The following is a 20471-nucleotide window of genomic DNA, read 5'->3' as shown; positions in this document are numbered from 1 at the left end:
ATTCATGAACTCTTTTTTGAAAACTTTATGGTTGGTACTATTTCACTAACTGTTGAGGCAGCCCTGCCAATTTCCTTTCTAATGAGGGATAGGGCTCTGTACCATCAGCACATTTTGAAATTTGTGTGCCTAGACCATCAGAAGAATGAATATTTTCTCTTCCAGTGAAGCTCAGCGACTACTCATACATGGTGATTAAAAGCCTTTCTTTGCATTTTTCCAAATTAGAAAATCCAGAAAATAGCCCTTAAGCATTAAGCCCCCAGGACAATGAGGTTCTGATCTGCATCAAATACACCTAAACCTCCGTTGTACTTCAGTGGATAAGAAGTTAAATTACATTACCCTAGCAATGCTTGAAGCAAGAAAAATAAACAAAAAAAAAAAAGTATCATTCTAGCCTAAGAAAGTGGCGTGGCTTTATGTTTTAATCCAGCATTTTATAAGCAACTCTGTTACCAAGGAGCACAGCAGTCTTGGGTGCTTACGAGGAGCGAACTGACATCTCCGCGTCTCTTATTTAACCATTTAAATACCGGTTGAGTGGGAGGGGAGAGGGAGGAGGGCAGGAAAACCAGCCGGGTGCCACCAGCTAGGCCGAAACAACCGATACTTCACAACCTCACTTTTTCTGTGCAAATAAAGTCAACTCCAGGGGCTCACCGGAATTCTCGCGTTGGGCTAGAATTTGGTTGTTTTGAACATCGCTCTAAAAGAGCAGCTGGGGTTTGAGAACCGTTAGTTGAAGCGTTTTCAAGAGCCTTTTTAAAACCGCGTCCTTGCCTGCGCAGCTGCCGACGCTCCCCAGACCCTCGAGTGAGGAGACTTGAGTCACTAGCGGGTGTGAGAAGCTTGAGGGAATCTGAGGCCCTGCTATGACGGTTATAACAAAAGTCTCCAATACCGGCGTTTTCAAGTCTACACGCCCCTTCCCCTGCTCACCGCCCGGGGAACTTGACCTAAAGTCAAACCTCTCCTGCACCGGTTCCTCAGGGAACGCTGATTCCTCACAGCAACTCAACGAGGGAACAGCCAGCTGAATACCTCCCGCCACGCCCAGGCCCGCCCATAGCGGCTGGAGCCCGGATGGAGTCTTCCTCCGCCCACCTGGCTGCGCCGGAGGCCCCGCCCCATTGCCGCTCCCTGATTGGATCTGGTGACCGGCCCCCGGACCATCAGCTCTGGATTGGTCAATTTGGCCGCCGCTCGGCGCTTCTCTGGGAGGTGCGCGGCAGGCGTGACCACGCCCCTTACGTCTGGACGCTCTGTCGCCTCTGGAGGCCCTGCAATCGCAGTCCAGAAGGAAGGGGAGCGTCAGTGCAAGGGACTGTTATGGTGTTGAGTTTGCAGCCAGCGACAACTGAGACGCGGCTGTCGCGGCCATGAAGGTGAGGGACCGGTGGAGATGGGCAGTCCCTCCTAGCCGCTCCTGTCCGGCCGGGGCTCCCGAATTGCCTTCTTTTCCCCTCGGCAGCACCTCTCCACCGGCAGATGCCTCCACTAAGGGGCATCCTGGCCGGCGTCTGGGTCCCTGACCGGCCCAGGGCGGCTAACCTGGGCTCCCCGATCTCTCCAAGTCCCACAACGCCTCGGGTCAGCCAGCCCGAGGAGTGGGGAGAGGCCGGGTGCTCTCCGCACTCACGCCTCAGGGTTCCTCTCTGCACCGGGCCCTGTCCGCGTCCTCAGGGGCCTGCGGCAGACCCAGCGGTGCTTGCCTCAGCCCTTGTGGCTTTGCCCACAACGTGCCCTCGTCCCCCAGTCCTTGAACTAACCCAACTGTAGGGAACACCACGGGACTGTCGCTGGACGGGAACTGCAGGATGAAGGGTAAAGGAGCGGTGCAGGGAGCCGTGAGGCCGGGACCAGGCTAATGGGTTAGGGATGCCTCGGGGCGCGGATCCCCCCTGAAGGGTTCTTCTTGCATAGACTTAAACACTGGGGCCGCGACCTAGAGCGGTAGCAAACTCAGCGCATTTCCATCACCACTAGGTGCGCAGCAAGTAATTGGACAGCTTGAGTTCTTCAAGGTGGGTGTGAGAGCGTGGGAGCATCACTAAGTGAGAAGTTTAGGGGAAGGGGGCGGATGCTGGCCTACTTTGGGGAGCTGAGAATTCTAAAGAGCTCCGTGCGCAACAATCATTCAGGTATTGATTCATTTGCCTAACTCCGATCAAGTGGGAATGAGCCGTACGGTGAGGATACTCTTTCAGACACAGCCGATTTCCTGAGCCTCCGTGAAGAGAGGTGTGCTCGATGCGGGTAAGGAAAGTAACAGAATGAGCTGCTGGCATAAAACTCCACCTGCGTAAAGGCCCGGTTTGCTGTAGACGATTGATCAGGAAGTGTCACGTGGCTCGTGAAATTCAGCAAATATTTTGTTGAACCTTTCTTGTGTGTCAGCTCAGAAGGAGATAACTGGGCGTAGAACTAATTCAAAATACGATCCCACCCTTTAGGAGTTTGCCAGTTAGAAGAGACATTCTCAAGGAACCACATTATTAGAACGAAAAAAATGTGAAACTCGGGAGCAAAAAAGGTTATTTCAGGCTGCAGGAAGCGTGGAGGAATTTTGCAATAGGTAACGTGTGAACGTTCAAGTATGAGGCTGTCTTAGGAGCTTATTTTCAGTTCCCGGTTTAGTTATAAAATATTTCAACTTAGAATACCTAGTAAAATGCCTAAAACTGGCTTTCTTTCCTGAAAACCATCATCTTCCAAAAACATAGGGATCTTTATATAATGCCTCAAAAGAACCTCATTCATTGTCTTTATCAGTATTAAATTTGTGGCCCATCAAGGAACTAGATGTAGAAGGAGAAAATTAGGGACCGGTCCAGTGTTGAATTTTTTAGCAAAGTTCTTTTAAAAACAAGTGTTTTTGAATTTAGGTGGAAGATAACTGCTTTCTGAGTTGAAATTTTAGAAACAAGGTTTGGTGGCAGTTGAAAATATAGGAAAGATAATTTTTGAAGCATAATACAGACCTAAATAGGTAAATCTGAGATGACAGTTATGAAGGTGCTGCTTTTCATTTATGTTTTTGTGAAACTGGAGTCACAAAAATTAGGATTTGGGCTGTTCATTATTTAACTTTGTTTTATACTGAAATCATTTAATTGTGGGATATTTTTATCTGTAGATTTCTAGGCAGGGTCAGTGATTCCTGATGTCATGGAATTCTAACATTTTAATGTTCATTTAAGCAAGTGCTTTCCGTGGGATTAAAATTTCTTTAAAAGCTAAGAAATCACAAAAAGTACATCTTCACTCAAACCCAGGAGCAGCTGATTTTAGTATTTGTGTGCAATGAGTATTAATGTTCTTCCCTTGTTTGCAAAAAAAAACTCATACTTTGAAATAGGTTTTACCTCTTAAGACTCAAGTAACTGTTTAACCTTAGAGTAGCATTTAACTCCCTATAAGGAATTTAAAAAAAAATCAAAATTGGTGTCCTATGTTAATTTAATCCTCTTCCTTGTTTTTCCACATTTATTTTGATCTCACCTTTCCTTAATTGTACTAATCAAGTTAATTCTTCCAAGTTCAAAATGAGATATCAAGGAGAAAGTAATCTGTTGACTATAATTTTCTTTCCTTTTTTTTTCCCTGAAAGGTGGGGGATTGGTGCTAAGGATCAAGTACACTGTTTTAGAAAAAGAAAACAAAACCCAAACATGAGGAAGGTATGATCTCCAGCACATGTTGTTGTAAAACTGTATCAATTTGACCAGCTGTCTTGCGTCGAAATACTACATTTTTAAGATCAGCATGTTTTTTCAACCTGCGTACTGTCCAAATGGTGTGAAGAAAGAATTTAGGATGTAGGTAGTATTTCTTTCTTTGTGGTGTATGGTCTAATATTTGGTCATATAAAGAGCAGAGTTCTTTTCATATTGTGTTTCAGTTAAAGCAGCAGTTTCAATAAGAAATCCTTTCACATTTTAAGGGGCATATTTTTTTCTCCAGTGGCTGTAAATAGGATAAATATTTTTGCTTATTATCTTAACTGTTTCTTCCGTTATACTGTAAGTACTATGGGAAAGTTTAACTTAATTAAAATTCAGACTGCAAAACTTCCTGATTTATATTTACTGGTTTTAAGATTTGAAACATTTTTCATATTGTTTAAAGCAAGGACATTGATTTTAGCAAGCTGAAGGTTGTTTGGAGTTGAAAACAAAACCAATGAGTGGCTGAGTTCTCTGGGGAAGCTTTCTTTGGTGGAAGAACTGAATCCCTGCCTGGTCTTTGTAGCTTCTTAAAACATCCAGGAAAATTAATGTTGAATTTGAAACTTCTAGGTTTATTCTTAAAAATTACTGTAAAATATTGCCATTTTAAATTTAGAGTTGTGGCAAGCAGGTCTTAGGAGTTGGCGTTATCATTACTGCTGCTTACTATGGTGTTGCCCAAAAAGTCTGTTATACATTTCTGTAAAATAAGACACATTTTTAATTTCATCAATAAGTTTATTGATTTGGATATTCTGAGTATGTTGGCAATCTCTTGCTATTGGCTTCTAGTGGGTAGAGGCCAGCGGTGCTGCTAAATACTTTCCAGTGCTCAAGACGGCCCCACAGCAAAGAGTTATTTGGCCAAAATGTCAGTAGTACCAAGAAATTTCACAAACCACTTTTGATACATTCGGTCAGTCATAACAAGTGCTCCATATACTTGTGCAAATCTTTTTTTGCATTTCATTTGCATTTTTACCTTTCTTGAAATAATAAAGCATAATATGCTGAAAATGTTGCATATCTTCTTCCACCTTCAATATTAAAATGGCTGCACAGAAATTCACCAGTTTTCATAAGTTTGTTTTTTAAATGCATGCCCATATGATTGTATATCACAATACAATCTAACAAAATTGTTTCGAATGAAGTTAAAGACAACCAAGCACTACTAGAGCTATAATATGGAAAAAACTAAATGGACTTTTTGGCCAACCCAATAGTTTAATCAAAAGCAAATGATTTAGACTATTTAATTGTTGGCAGCAAAATGGCACAAGGTATCAAACAGGACGTTGTTTCAACAACTTCAGTGCTTGAATTCTCACCAAGAAATAATTCAGAGCAAGTTACAGAGGTAGAAGAAGTGAGCTGTAGAAGAAAGGGACTCAGGAAACAAGTTACAAAGGCAAAAGAAGGGCCCTTGGAGCCAGAGAGAGAGAGAACATGCCCAAGTGAGTGCGGTGGGGAAGGGTGCTAGATCCTCCATCCTGAGAGGTGTTATCTCCTCTCTAGAGGCGGGGATCTTAGTGGAGGTCCCAGTAGAATATTCATCGGCTTTCCACGTGTGTCCTTTCACTGATCGATAGGCACCAGGTAGGGGGTCACGAGTCAGTGCAGCTGGTCTTGACTTTAGCGTAGCACTGCTTATCTGGTTTTGCTGTTTTTCTGGGCCTGGAGCTGAAACAGGACTAAGGCTGAAATGGTATCCCTAGGAGTGAATGCTTACAGGAGTGGTTGTGCAAGGGCTCGTGAGGGAGTCGCATGTGGCCACTCTGTGGCCTCCTGTTCCTCCTCCAAGGGGATCTACCGAGTGAAGTGACATGCCTGAGGAGGAAAGGTCAGGAGAGGGCCCGAGCAGCATGAACAGAGATGGGAAAGGTCGGGGGTCTAATATGCATGACCAGTGGTATGAGGGAAGGTTACCCTGGGGATGAGGTCCTTGCTCTCCCAGTTTCGCCCACTGCCAGGTACCCAGCGCTTTCCTCCCTGGTGACCACCATCTTTGCTCTGCTCCTGTCTGTCTGACCACCAGATGGTCATTTAGTTTGCTGTGGTTTTCAAACCCATCAACTCTCTCTCTTTTTGGCTCTCATTTAATATTCATAGAAACCACCATAGCTTTTCTTATTCTTCTAGTTTGCCTGGTTACTGTGACATGTGGTAGAATCATTAAAGGGGATCCTAATGTATTTTAGAATAGGATTGAAAGTTTGTAGTAAACTTTTTGTTAATTCTTTAAATTTTGGAAGTACTTTACCCCCACAGGGATTCTAAAAGCATATTAGATCACACACACACACACACAAATCAAAGACAGTGGAACCTCAAGGCCGTTGGAAAACTGGCACTGTGCCAGAAAGAAGAATGGGCTGCCACTCTTGCAAAGAAACAACCCATCTCCTCCTGCTTTGTTGACTGATGATTCAGAATGGGCTTATATTGTGCGAATCTGACTCAGGAACCTGAGAGAGTGCTTATAAAATCCTTTGTTATTGTTGTGGAAATAAGTGTCAAAACCCTGGAAACTGTTGGTCCCCCTCTCATGCAAATTGCTGAGGTTTGAGGGTAACATTCCCTACCCCTCCCCTCCTTTATACTCCTACCCAGGGGAGGAGATTTCTAATTCATCTTCTAGGAACTATACAGGAGGAACACTTTCAGCCTTTTTGCTACCAGAGAAAGAACAGCAACTTTTATGTTGGTGGGTTTTAGCAAGGAAGCTAAACGTGCTTTGGCTCAATACTTTCTGGGGCCTGTCAGGTCTGTCTGCCTGTGGCAGGGGCTGGGTGGGGGGGGAAGTCTGGTCAACCAGACAGTAAACTGCTGTGGGTCAGCTGGGGTGTCATTATCAAGACCAGTCTGCTGCAGAGCTAACGTCGGTCGTTGTGTTCTTCAATTGGTGTTGTCAGTAAACAGGCGAACATTTAAATTCATATTTCTTAATTAGTTCCAAATTGGGTAGACTTATTGGCCCTCAAAAATCTTGGTGCAATGGCTTTGAAAATAACACAAAAACTGGCATTGGGCACCAGAATAACAATGAAGAGATCCAGGTATCTGTGACTTTGGAATTTAATCTTGTACTATGACCCCTGTAAGTTTTTAATGATACCTGGTCCTTAACTGATACAAGCTAGGCCGTGGTCCCAAGGCTAACGGGGACAGTTTTGGCCTAAGGGCATATGCAGGAAAGGGATTACCAAGGAAAAGCCATTTGCTTCCAGTATAGTCAGGGACGACTAGAAAATGAACTGCACAGATTGTCTGAGCGAGAAGTTTTGTGCCAGGCAGAAGTAGGTAGTTGCCTTCTTCAGTTTTTCTCTACATTCACGGTCAGTGGAGGAGATGCTGCCATCTTCACAGATTATTGTTCTTTAATAATCTTGGATTCATGTAGTTTAACCTGTAGAGTCTTGCTCTCAACCATGGTTCTGAGTAGGACTTAGAATTGTCAGTCACATAAGGCCAGATCATAGCGTTAGTATTCAGCGATCCACACTTTGGCTTCATTCATGGAAGGAGGGTAGTGGGTTGTTTTCTGTTTTTTTGTTTTTTGGTAAGCAAATAAAATCTGGGTGGTGACCCTCACACAAGGCAGAGCAACAGCTCAGTGAACTTAACTGCACATTCAAAAAGCCAAAGGTCTGTGCCTTGTGTCCTGTCTGTATGTAAGTTTTAACTTCAGCTCTACATTCGAATCCCATGGGGGAATTTTGATAAAATTCAAATACCTAGGCTCCACCCCAGACCATTCATTCCGGATCTCTGGGGCTGGCACCCAGGCATCAGTATTTTTTAAGGCTCTGCTGGTGACTCCAACCGCTGACACAAAGGTGGTGTCAGGGGCCTAGGTGGTTCCTCAGCAAGAGAGCGACAGCAGCCGCTGCGTTACGGGACTGAAAATGCCTGCTCTGAAGTTGTTGGGGAGACAGAATCACCAAAGAGATGACCCTCATTTTGACACAGGGGGGGCTAGAAAACACGGGGCTTAAAGGGGAAATGGCAAGAGTTTTTAAAATATGCTGGATGGGAAAGAAAGGTACCTCAGAGAAAACTAGCGATGTCTATGGTTTCAAATTTCTGATCTTTCAAGAAGGCGGGAGTGTTGCAGATGGTATTGTCAGAGGTAACAGTGTCTGTAGGTGATTTATCCTTCAGGACGACGCTAAGGGTATCATTGGGAGATTATTTTCTTATTGGGAGATTTTGTCTAAATTTAAGTTCACGCATCTATTGAGGCCGAAGGCTACATTCTTCAGTGTTTCCTCTTGCCCTCTGCTCTGGTTTTTAGTTTAATTTTACCAAATAATAGGTTATTTTTTTAATTTATTTATTTATTTTTATCTTTAGAGGGGAAGGGAAGGAGAGAGGGAGAGAATATCAATGTATGGTTGCCTCTCGTGGGTCCTCTGCTGGGAACTGGCCTGCAACCCAGGCATGTGCCCTGAGTGGGAATCGAACTGCCATTCTCTGGTTCGCAGGCCCGCGCTCAATCCACTGAGCTACACCAGCCAGCGCCCAAATAATGGGCTATTTTATTTGCCGGGAACAACACTTCAGGGGAACAACACTTGGGCTATGCTTTTTAATTTTTATTTTATAATGAGTTGGCCAAAAGAAGAAAGGAGTGTTGTTTTCAGCATTTTCCCTTCTGGGGAATGAAGAGGAAATTCCCTCCCTTCTATAGAAACACAAGGAATGGGGCAAAATTATTACCCTTCGATATTGATGTCTACACAGAGATTCCACCTGTTTTCCCCAAGTAAGTCTTTCTGTCTCTTCAGCAGAGCTATAAATATTTCAGTCTGGAATTTTAATGGTCGCGCCATTAGTTTGGTTGGACAATTCACATCCTTCTGTAACTCATCGTAAAACTGATTTCTGTCAGAACAAAATGTGTGGTAGTGCTGCTTTTAAAAGGGAGTGTCATTTGAGATTTTTAGCTTAACAGGTCAGAATCCTTTGTTACCTTTTCTCAGTAAGACAATTTGAACTTTCCAGGTAGCATGAAAATTTTAAGTAGTGTTACATTGCCTTTCAAGAAGTAACGTAAAGAGCCCTGGCTGGTGTGGCTCAGTGGACTGAGCACTGGCCTGTGAACCAAAAGGTCGATGGTTTCATTCCCAGTCAGGGCCAGGTCAGGTCCCCAGTAGGGGGTGCACAACACGCAAGCACGCATTGCTGTTTCTCACCCTCTCTTTCTCCCTCCTTTTCCCTCTCTCTAAAAATAAATAAGTAAAATCTGAAAAGCAATGTAAAGAAACCCTACTTATCAATCATGGTGGTGGAACTAGACGCAGTGGGAAAAAGTAGTGCCATCCACAAGGAACTTCCCTGGGGGGTGGGCAGACAGCACCCCCCAGGAGTCGGAAGGCGGGTAAAAGCTGACGCTGCCATGCAGTTGTTTGGTAACTAGGTCAGAGGACGCTGAAGCTCAGATTTTCCTCCTTTAAGCTCCTGGAGTGAAGAGAAGTTATCCCGGTGGCACATTCTGCATTTGAGGTGTAACTCCCCAACAGTGTTATGTGCAAATTAAAATTTTTTAAACGGCATTTTACTTGTTTTAAGAGTGCAATGTATAAAGCACTGTAGGTGGAATCCTTTGGTGAAAGAAGAATCACTTTAAATGAACTCTTAGTAAATCTGGATTTTCATCCTTTCATGTTGAAACAAACCATGACTCCAGAGTCTGAGGTTTATATTTAAAGGTATGAACTACTAACTATAATGTAACCCGACTTTTAAAGGCAGCACTATTCCTTGAGAATTACAGGGTGTGAAGCTATATAATACTTAAGTCAGTGACCCTGATACTTAAGGCTGTTTGAACCTTATATTGTGGCTTCTTACTGCTTTACCTTCTACTTTCCCTGTATTTAATACAGCATTTGCTTCCAGGTAGTGGCAAGAATAACACGATCCTCTTATAGCATCCCAAATAGCCTTTTAAAGTTGCTAAAAGTCTTTTTGAAAAGCTGGTTGGGCGGTGAATGTTTGACAGAGTTGGATAATTAAGTGAACTATAGTATTGTTGTATGTGCTGCCATTTCCACTGCCTGTCACATTCTCTAGAGTCCGCAGTATGTTTACAGATGAGGACAGGGCACACGTTAGTTCCAAACATAACAGCTTTTCAGCTTTCAGCGTGGGACAATAGCTTAAGCCCTTACTGAAAAACTACTGATATGTGTACGCACTTCTGCGGAGCTTGGTTACCGGGTTTCTCAGTCAGCAGTGGAAAAGCAGGCAGACTGCTACGCAGGCGCAGTGAGGGCAGTGGTGGTCTGTAGAAAGGGCAGAGGTGAAAGAAAAAGCATAAACAGCCACTAGTTTGCAGGCCAGTGAGTGGAGTGGCAGATCGGCCGGACATTTCGGGGGTCATGGTGATTGCTGAGTCATCCAAAGTTGTGTTCGATATTTGAAAAGGTTTAAAAAAAAATATTTTTCCATAATGTCAAACTAATATGTTCTTTTTAAAGAATTTTGAAAGTAGAGAAAAAAATAAATTGCATGAGATACCTTGAAACCTTAAGAGAGCTTCAGTTGGTATTTTGATGTTTTTCCAGTCATTTTTTAAAAATAAAAAAATTTTGCGTATGCCATAGTTTATTGTGCCCAGCTACAAATAAGAACAGAAGTTTAATGGAATGTGTTTGAGTTTATATTCTTTCTGCTGTGTGGTAGCTGGGAAAGTCTCTCACCCTGTGGTATGCGCTTTCTAGTGTAGCATTTGCCATCCAAGGCTGTCAGAGCACAGGATGCTCAGTTAAATTTCGAGTAAACAACAAACTATTTTTGTGTGTAAGCTAGCAATTTTCAACCTTTTTCATCTCATCGCATGCATAAGCGAATCACTTTTTTCCCCAATCTGACAAAAAAAAAATCACAACACAGAATTTTGACTCGTTCATACCAGATATTCTTGTTGTGTTTCTAGCAGTCTAAGGGAGGAGAGGTCAGTGCCCCCGACTAAATAGTCTCAATATTGGGTCAGGTATTGCCTGTTTTAAAAAATTTGCGCAGCACCCCAGTTGAAAGTCACTGGTGTAAGCACATCTCAGATATTGCACAGAATGTACGTCTGTCCAAATAAAAACAATTGTTTTTACTTAACAATACATGAATATCTGAAAGAATGCCAGATATTCTTTGCAGATACCAGAGAGTTACCCTCTTTCCGAATAGCTTAAAAATGTTTGACACTGAAAAGAACCTCTGAGTTATTCAGGGCAGACATACCTCTCCAAAGTGGCAACCCTGAGGATCCCGGGAGCCCAGGTTCCACCTCCTTTAAACTGGTCCTTCCTGTGGTCTTTTCCAGGCGGGCGCCACGTCTATGTGGGCTTCATGCTGTGGGCTGCTGAACGAAGTCATGGGGACCGGAGCTGTCCGGGGCCAGCAGGCGGGGTTTGCAGGAGGCACCGGTCCATTCAGATTTACACCCACCTCTGACTTTTCCACTTACCCGCCAGCACCTACAGATGGGCCTAATATAGTTTGCAAAGCTTGTGGACTTTCATTTTCAGTCTTTAGAAAGAAGGTGAGTTATCTCCTTCTTTCTCCCTTCCTTCCCCCCTCCCTAAAAATACATAAAAATCTTTAAAATGCAGTAATAATGCACCAAGCAGAAATGACCACACCGTAGTGTCACTTTCTTTGCTAGTGACTAAGGTTGTGTAGGTACAGATTACTGCATTAGTCAGGTCCTCCCGACATTGATTGACCTTGAGAAATCAGTAGCCTTTCTCTTGCCTTGTATTATGCTGTTTTCCCCCTTCTTTTATTTAATCTTTTAGCCCCCTTAAACCCCACCCCCAGCAATCTCTCCACACTGTTGTCCGTGTCCATGAGTCCTTTTTCCTTTTTGCTCAATCCCTCCACCCCCATCCCTTCCCTCCTCTTTAAATGGGGAAGTTGTTCACGTAGGGAAAGACCAGGAAGAGAGTTTGTGGTTGTGCTTTCTGCTCCATGTGTTTCAAGTCAGCTCTGTTCTGCTAATTACATGTTTGCATCAAGGGGTGGAAAGGTTTTAATTCACTAACACAAGAGTGTATGCTTTTCTTAAAGGGCTGTATTTGAACTTCAGTGAATCCAAACTGCCTCAGCAGCAACTGTTTTGATTTTCATGGCTTTTGAAACATAGAAAAACGCCTGTGAGAATAGTCTGGTGCCCCAGAGGACCTCATAAGAACCAGAACTGAATTTTAATAGAAGGCAGAAAGAAAGGAAGCTAGTGCTTTCACAGTGGCTTTTGTATCTGGCTACCATTAAATGCTTCTTTTCTGTTTCTTTAGCATGTGTGTTGTGACTGCAAGAAGGATTTCTGCTCCGTCTGTTCAGTCATACAAGAAAACCTTCGTAGATGTTCCACCTGTCACTTACTACAAGAGACGGCCTTTCAGCGCCCGCAGTTAATGCGGCTGAAAGTGAAGGACCTGCGGCAGTATCTCATTCTTAGAAACATACCCGTTGACACCTGTCGAGAGAAAGACGACTTGGTAGATCTAGTGCTGTGCCACCACGGGCTGGGCTCTGAGGACGACCCGGACACCAGCAGTCTGGGTTCCTCAAGGTCCCAGGGTTCCAGTTTTTTTACACACTCATTTTTTTCAAGCTATACAGCCCCCTCGGCTACCGTGTCTTCATTTCAGGGAGAGTTCATGGGTAGAGATCGGACCTTAGGATCTGGAGCGCTGGCACAGGTATGAGGGGTAATTACCCAGTGGGCCCGGCGTGTCTGCTGTTGGCCGTATGTGGTGTGGCCTTTAGGGGTTGCTGTCTCCTTGTGGGAGCCAGAGGTTCTCTGTGCTTCCAGGCTCTCCTGATGTGATCCTCCGAGCTTAGGGGCCAGGTAGCCCCCAAGTCAGCTGTCTGAGGGCCCTGGGTAACTAATCAGTTTGTTGAAACTTAGTTACCTCTGTTTCTCTCTCTTACATAGTTAAGTGAAATGACTGAAAAGTAGTAGGATAGAAACATCAGCAGGACTGTGTGCGTCAGTGACATGGAAACAGTTGTGTAAAGTAACCCGATGCCCAGTTGCTGTGCTGCAGTAGAACTGTCCTAATTAGATCATGGGAAACCACCATCTGAATTAGTGACCGTGGTTCCTGCCAGCTTCAAAGAAGCGCCCGTGCAGAGCACTCTCCCGGTGAAGTCCTGGGCAGCCAGACTGAGTAACGTGCCAGGGCTTGTAACAATAGCGATTTGTATCTATGAATGATTCCAAAATGCTGAAAATTATTTTGAACAATTCTCTCCATATTTTCTTCCCTGAATAAAGGAGTGAGAAGCAGAGGGAAATGCGATCTAGTTGTCTTTTAAATAGTCACAAATTAGATAAGTTCAAACGAGAAGTTTTATCATTTCCCATATGAGAGCTGGCATAGTTATTAGGCAAACCTACAAGACATCTGGCGTCTGTGCCACTTTTGGGTTTCCAGCATCACTTGGGAGATGAGGGTCTTTGGATGCTACCTATGGTGCTTGTGAACCGGGGGGTGGAGTATTTGAAATTGGGAACTGACCTCGACTGTTGTAGAGCAGTGGTCAAAATAAAGTCGAAGTGAAAAGACATAAGGTACATAAATCACATCAGAGGGATTTGTGTCCTTCCTAAAGAAGAGAACACCTCTGGCCCTCTGACTGTTGAGGATTTGTAAAAACTGGACCGAGCATCAGCCTTCAGTGGGGAAGTCCAGCAGCCATTCTTCGGGATGGAATCGTGCACATCAGATGCCCCTGACACTTGGGCCAGCCCTGGAGCTGCAGTCTGTCTGCCTCTGAGCGGCTCCAGTTCAGCCCCCCACACGCAGGTGCCCTGATGATGGCTTCAGTGCAATTCCACCGTGGTGGGACCTTCCTCGGGGGCTTCCGGTTAGGTTTTATAAATTCACGTGCACCTGGGAATTGGGCTTTTGTGACAGTTTTATGGAAACTACGTGTTTAACGGATCATGTAGGGCCCCACGCTTTGGGAGGGGCAGCAGCATTCAGGATCCAAAGAGGTGGAGTATACCTGGTGTTGGCGAGGGTCCGTGGGCAGGTTCACTCCAGTGATCGAGATGGGTTGATACTGTTAGGAAAATGAGATTCCTGACGTAACTGTACCCACAGGTACAAAGTGAAATAGCTTCCGCAAACACAGAAGATGACGACGATGACGATGAAGACGATGATGATGACGATGATGAAGAAAACTTGGAGGATCAGGTGAGATCTCCTATAAAATTTGGTTTCCCTGACATGTCAACCTGGCAGGCAGGAAAATGCCCATGTGTGTTTCGCTGGATGAGCCCAGCATGTTTCTTCTGGTTTGACTGTTGCATAATATGGAAACTAGTTTAAAGACGGACAAATCTGGGAAGACTGTCCAGGGCCCGGGATGACTGCAGGGTGAGGGAGGTCTGGGTTTGCGGGAACAGAGGTGACGGGAGCGCTGTGATTCCAGACGCCCAGCCTCTCTAAGAAGAGACTGAGAGCTTCGCTGTCAGACCTGTCAAGCCTTGAAGATGTGGAAGGGATGAGCGTGCGTCAGTTGAAGGAAATCCTGGCTCGGAATTTTGTCAACTATTCTGGCTGTTGTGAAAAATGGGAGCTGGTAGAGAAAGTAAACCGGTTATACAGAGAGAATGAAGAAAACCAAAAGTCATGTAAGTTTTTTTTGTCTTTTTTTCCCCCTCATGTAGTGTCCTTCCATATGCTTTAGAAACTGGGCTGTTTTTGTTACAAATTAGATTTGTTTCTGAGAAAATTGTGTATCCTCTCTTGAGTGTGCATTTGTTATATATATGAACCTATTTATAGATCTGTTAAGAAGTTCATTATGTGATACTGGCATTTTGAGATCACTATTGCCAAGTGAGTTAGGTGATCATTTGTTCAGTCTCGTTTTTCTTGGCATAATTTGTTAGAACTAATGAAATTCCTTGTATCTATAAAATGTTTGTTTTCTCACTAGTCATTCAAGTAGGCCAATACTGTGGTTATCTTGATTGTACCTTTTAAATCCCAACAGTAGAAAAAAAAGTCCCTAGATCCACGGTGTTAAGCATTACATTTTTAGCATCAAGTAGCCCTAGGCTTTTGTGTAAGTCACAGAAGCTGAGGCTGAGAATTTCTGAATGACTTAATGATGAAGCACGGGGCAGAAATCCTCAGCTGCTAAGAAGGCCAAGCCAGAGGGCATTTATAGACAACAGCCCTACCAATTTTAACTTTTATCATCTTGAGTTTTTATCTCTAAAGGCTGGTTATAATACAGCACTTATTGGTAAACAGGTTTATGCCTAGAATATGCACAAATTATTTATGCCTAGAATATGCACATGCGCACCTATTTCTATGATGCTACAATGGTAGATGCAGGAATCTTAATTCTCAGAGCCTTCAGAAGTCCCAGGCTTGTGCCTGGGGAGTGGAGTGTCGGCCATTAGGGGAGGAGTCAGTTTTGAATGGCAGCAGCATACAGTGTAGGCTGGAAGGGTGTGGCCAGGCCCACCCTCAAGCAGGGACAGCCAGGATAAGCATTGTGGCCTGAGGGCCTTTCGTAGTCAGTCATGGGTCCCATATCTAAGCTCATGGAACACCCACTTTGTTTTGAGCACAGCTTGAATCTTTCCTAATTTGACCAGCTTCAAATCCCACTTGCACCAGGATTTACCCGGCAGCCTTGACAGACCCTGGATCCTCTGCTTTATGCCCAGAAATTGTAAGAGTTGGAAGGAACCTTCTGTGCCACAGAGACCAAAGCCCAGAAGACTTATTCTCAGGGGCCTTCTCGTGTTGGCCCTGCCAGATCATCTTCCTGTGTGGGTCCGTTCTCCCTGCTCCCCAGTAGCTGTGTGGGCTGGGAACCAAACTACAAGAAACTCTTGACATAACAACGTTTATTTTTCTTAAATCCAGGGATGACTGGCTCTCCCAGCATGACTTCTTGTTCTTTTCTAATCACATTCATGATCCCCACTGGTCCTTCCTGTGACCTGTAGAAAGGGAAGCCTCCATGTCTATAGCTCTGTAGCTGGACCTCAGGGTATAAACTTTTAAAACTCATTCAGCATCTTTCTTATTCAGAGTCTGGATTTTCTCAAAAACCTAATCTGGGCCACAGAGCCAGGATGGCCCATCCTTTGTGAGTTACACAGACTCCAGCAGGACCAGGGTGGCCAGAAGCAGAGATGGCTTTTGAGATGCTTCCAAGGCTGAGGTGGGGTGGGGACCACAGGCTGCTTCCCTATCAGTGTGGAAACACAGCTCCTTTCTCCTGCAGAAATGAGACCCCGAGACTGTGACTTTCCCAAGGCTGCACAGTTGGGTTGGAAATTCCACTAGTGTTCTGACTCCAAGGCCCATATTTAGGACAACCTAGGGATGCTTCATTTTTTATTTACAGAACCAATCTATCCTCACAAAAACCTTAACTTACATAGATTAAAATAGAATTAAATAGCTAACAGTTGTTGGGCACTTGATACCTGGCCCTAAGCTAAGCGTTTCTCATTCATTCATCACGAAACTCTACCGGTGCAGGCATGAATATCACTGCCATTTCCAGGGGAGGGACGTGCAGAGAAGTTGGGATGACTTCTCTCACCAGAGGGTCACCCTGTGCCTGTGGTGGTCGCTCGGCAGGTGGCAGCTCAGCCTGTCAGGTGGCCCCGTCAGCAGCCCCAGCTCCCTGTTGCCTTTCAGATGGTGAGCGAACGCAGCTGCGGGACGAGGAAGATGACAGCCTGTGCCGGATCTGCATGGATGCCGTCATCGACTGCGTCCTGCTTGAGTGCGGGCACATGGTCACCTGCACCAAGTGCGGCAAGCGCATGAGCGAGTGCCCCATCTGCCGGCAGTATGTGGTGCGTGCTGTGCATGTGTTCAAGTCCTGAAGTGACGCTCTCCCTGCCGGGACGTTCGCCCCCAAGCTTGATCCCAGACATTTCAGAGCACAGAAGGGACTAGAAACGGACCGTTCAAAAGTTGAAGTTATTTTTTAAAATTATTTTCACTACTAACTGGGAATAAAGATTCATCCTGAGTTACAGCAACACTGGCTCATCCCACACGCCTGTCAGCCCGTGGACATGCTCGGTTCCCCAGGTTCGGCCGGGCTTCACCATACGTCTGTGATCCTTCGTTGCTGGAGTCAGACTGCTTATGGCATCAGCTACTCTCCCTCTGGAGGGTGTTTGTCCTTATTTCTCCTTCCTGATTGTAACTTAAACTACTCAGATGTTTGAAACTTCTTTTTGGATGAGACCGTTGTCCACAAATGACCGACATGGTATACACTGACCAGTGGCACCTCCGAATGTTCACTTTATCAGTCATGTATATTCTAAATGCTACTCTGATGAATGTAAGTTTCCACATTGTTGCTATTTCTGCATTTAAACTTAATTGGGAACAACTGACCTTCTATAGTCAACTGCCAGGGCCTTAGACTAACTATGTCCATTTCTGTTCAGGTACAGCTTTTTCTAGCAAGGGCTGCATCTAGCTTCTTTCCCTAGAGAAATGTGTGTGTTAAATTCTTTATTAACATGTAACTGGTTTACACTGTTTTGTATAGTGAAAGTGTATTTTCAGTGCTACTGCTACTAGCTGATTTGAACTTTAGGAATAAAACTAGATTTTCAAAAATGCTTTTATTTCTATCGTCCTAGTCAGTTCCTAACTCACATGGGTACAGCTAAACGGGTGTCTGTGCACATTCTGGCTCCATTCTTCACGGGAGGGGAGCATCTTCAAACGCCCTGCAGCATCTCCCTTTGCAGCTGGCTGACTCAGTAAGGTGAACTGACTTAGTTCGGATTTGCTGTTTACTGTGACCAGGAGTTTTAAGGTTCTCTCCAGCATTCGTTCTGCACTAGATAATGCCTCCCACTGCAGATGAGGCACCTGACCTCTGAGAAGTTGGAAAAAAACTTGTCTAAAATTTCAGTGAAATGGTGACTCTGTCAGAATTTGAACTTAGTTAGCTCTGGTGCCAGTCTTCTATGTGAATTGTTCCAATACTGCATATCAAAGGGGAAACCTGAGATGTTAGCTTATGCAAAACTGTTTTAGGGCACTAATGATCTGAAATCTCATTTAGGGTGAAACTCTAATGGGGGGTGCCTTTGGTTGAGATGAGACTGAATGTGGAGTCACTCCCATGGTGTAGTGGGCAGGTAAGTTTTTAAGAAATGTCTTTTTTTTTTTTTTTGCAATAACTGCATTATAGATACTGAGGTTTTTTTTTAAGTTGTGGGATAATACTCAGTGTACAAATATACACTTTAAAACATTTTTTCATTCCCATCCCCCTCCACTTTGTCAACCCCCCAGCTAGCCTGTTCTCTGTATTTGTGTCTGCATCTATTTTTGTTTTTAGATTGCACATATAACTGGAATCATACAGTATCTGACTTTCTCTCCTGTATCTCACTTAGCATAATATGCTCTAGTTCATCCACGATGGGCTCTCTATTCCACTGAACTACATGTTTTCATGCCAGTACCATACTGTTTTGATTATTATAGCTTCACAGTCTAGTTTGGTATCAGGGAGCATGATACTTCCTGCTTTGTTCATTCTCAAAATTTCTTTGGTTATTTGGGGTCTTCTGTGGTTCCATATAAATTTTAGAATTAGTTCTAGTTCTGAGAAGAATGCCATTGGCATTTTAATAGGGATTGAAGTGCATTTGTATGTCGCCTTAGGTACTGAGCACATTTTTAATACTAATCCTTTCATTTGTTTGTATCTTCTTCAATTTCTTTCTTTAGTATCCTGTAGTTTTCAGAGTACAAATCTTTCACCTCTTGGGTTAAATTTATTTTATTCCTAGATATTTTGCTTTTTGATGCAAGTATAAATGGTATTGTTTTCTTAATTTCTCCTGATTGTTCACTATTGTATAGCAACAGATTTGTGTCTGTGGATTCTGTATCCTGCAACTTATTTTAATATTTTTTGGTAGAGTTTTTAGGGTTTTCTCCATATAATATCACATCATCTGCAAACAAGTTTTACTTCTTCCTTTCTGATCTCGATGCCTTTTTTTTCCTTTTGCTTTCTGATTGCCAGGGCTAGAACTTGCAATGCTATATTGAATGGCAGTGGGCATCATCTTATTCCAGATTAGAGGAAAAACTCGTCAGCTCTTCATTGTTGAGTATGCTAGCTGCGAGTTTGTCTTATCTGACCTTTATCATGTTGCTATGTTCCTCCTGTACTCACTTCGTTGAGTTTTGATCATAAAAGGATGTTGAATTTTGTCAAATGCTTTTTCTGCCTCTGTTGGTGTATATTTTGTTAGTGTGATACATCAGCTGCTTTTGCATGTACCATCCTTCCAGTCTGTGGTATAAATCCCGTTTGGTTGTGGTGTACAATCTTTTTAATGTGCTGTTGAACCTGGTTTGCTAATACTTTTTCAGAATTTTTGCATTCTTGTCCATTGAGGATATTAGCCTTTAAGTTTCTTCTTTTGTAATATGTTTGTCTGGTTTTGGTTTCAGAGTAATTAATACTGGCTTCATAGAATAAGTTTGGAAGAAATGTTAACTTCTCAACTGAGTCTTGGTGGGTTTTTAATCTTTTTTTAAAAGATTTTATTTATTTCTTTTTAGAGAGGGGAAGGGAGGGAAAAAGAGAGGGACAAACATCACTGTGTGGTTGTCTCTCACGTGCCCCCTACTAGGGACCTGGCCTGCAACCCAGGCATGTGCCCTGACTGGGAATCGAACCAGCGACCCTTTGGTTCCCAGGCCCACACTCAATCTACTTGAGCCACACCAGCCAGGGCGGTTTTTAATCTTTTGACTCTGCAGTTTGGCAACACACAGACTTGAAAACTGCAGATAGTCTGCTCGTATGCTTAGAGCAGGAAGTTCAACAAGCTGTGAAGAAAAATCATGCCTTTCTACCCTTTTGAGTTTTGAGGGTCAAAGCATGTAAATCAGGGCCTTGTGAATGTTTTCAAATACCTTCTTGTATTTACCTGCAGAGCCCAGGGTGGATGTCAGCTACAGTGCACACTAACCAGCCTGAGCAGAAGCAATAAAACAGCCCCTGCTGAAGCTTCAGGGGCACTTACCTTGTCTGTACTTCCTGTGAGACAGTGAACTCAGAGACTCAGCCTCCCCCACAAACTGGGGAATCTTCAAATCCAGACCAGCACACGACGGGAAGCGCATTTAGAAGCTGAGGCGCAGCAGGTGCTGGTTTGTCTAAAGTTAAATCAGAAAATCGAGATTTATTTGCACATAGTCTCAGCTTAAAACAGCTTATTTGATGTTTTCCTCTTATTTGATGTTTTCCTCTTGGATTTATAGAAGTTTCCAATGCTTATTTTTAGCAAAAGAATAAAAACCCTGAATAGTGGCTCTTTTTAGGTAGTGTTTTGAAGTATCCTTGGTTTAATGAAGGCCAACACATTTTTAGCCTAAGAAGCTTGACACTTGGAATAACCGGACTGTAAGCCGCTTAACTTGTCTGGCAGAGAACAAATATTTCTACCTGGGCTCTGCATTTTGTAACCGGCACGCCATGCCTCGAAGTTAATTTTCTGAAGACATGTCATGTGGATAAAATTCTGAAGGTTCAAAGTCAGCTACAATCCCATCTCCTTGGGCCTGTTCTCACAATATAGAAGGATGTCATTTAATCCTTTAGAGGGGCCGTGGAATCTTCCTTTGTAGTCATCAGGTTCCCTAGATGAAGGAGGGATGGGGCCTCCTCTTTTTCCCTGGTGAA

At 43.9% G+C, this 20471-nt stretch overlaps 1 protein-coding gene across 4 annotated transcripts; it reads left to right on the top strand.

The window, feature by feature from the left end:
• Nucleotides 1-1267: 1267 nt before the first annotated feature.
• RNF34 (ring finger protein 34) lies at nucleotides 1268-17379 on the top strand. 4 transcript variants are annotated; one of them, XM_037144504.2, is made up of 8 exons: nucleotides 1268-1388; nucleotides 2145-2259; nucleotides 3614-3683; nucleotides 11059-11277; nucleotides 12032-12439; nucleotides 13850-13945; nucleotides 14184-14385; nucleotides 16427-17379. In XM_037144504.2, exons 3-8 carry the CDS (start codon nucleotides 3675-3677, stop codon nucleotides 16615-16617), a joined length of 1125 nt encoding a protein of 374 aa, XP_037000399.1. In that variant the 5' UTR covers nucleotides 1268-1388; nucleotides 2145-2259; nucleotides 3614-3674; the 3' UTR covers nucleotides 16618-17379. The 4 variants fall into 4 exon arrangements, with proteins under 4 accessions (XP_037000399.1, XP_037000408.1, XP_037000415.1 ...); XM_037144513.2 differs by lacking the exon at nucleotides 2145-2259; XM_037144520.2 differs by lacking the exons at nucleotides 2145-2259; nucleotides 3614-3683.
• Nucleotides 17380-20471: the final 3092 nt, after the last annotated feature.

The sequence above is a fragment of the Artibeus jamaicensis genome, unplaced genomic scaffold (genome assembly GCF_021234435.1).
Source record: "Artibeus jamaicensis isolate MK-2021 breed Jamaican fruit bat unplaced genomic scaffold, CSHL_Jam_final contig_525, whole genome shotgun sequence".
In the NCBI taxonomy this organism is placed as follows: domain Eukaryota; kingdom Metazoa; phylum Chordata; class Mammalia; order Chiroptera; family Phyllostomidae; genus Artibeus; species Artibeus jamaicensis.
Note: the sequence above shows the minus strand (reverse complement) of the source record. Positions and strands in the feature narration are given on the sequence as shown.

What these genes read in the sequence shown, in the direction of transcription:
- RNF34 (XM_037144513.2), top strand. An exon ending in TTTCAGTCTTTAGAAAGAAG is followed by an intron (nt 11,278 to 12,031) that starts GTGAGTTATCTC and finishes CTGTTTCTTTAG; the next exon opens with CATGTGTGTTGTGACTGCAA. An exon ending in GATCTGGAGCGCTGGCACAG is followed by an intron (nt 12,440 to 13,849) that starts GTATGAGGGGTA and finishes CTGTACCCACAG; the next exon opens with GTACAAAGTGAAATAGCTTC.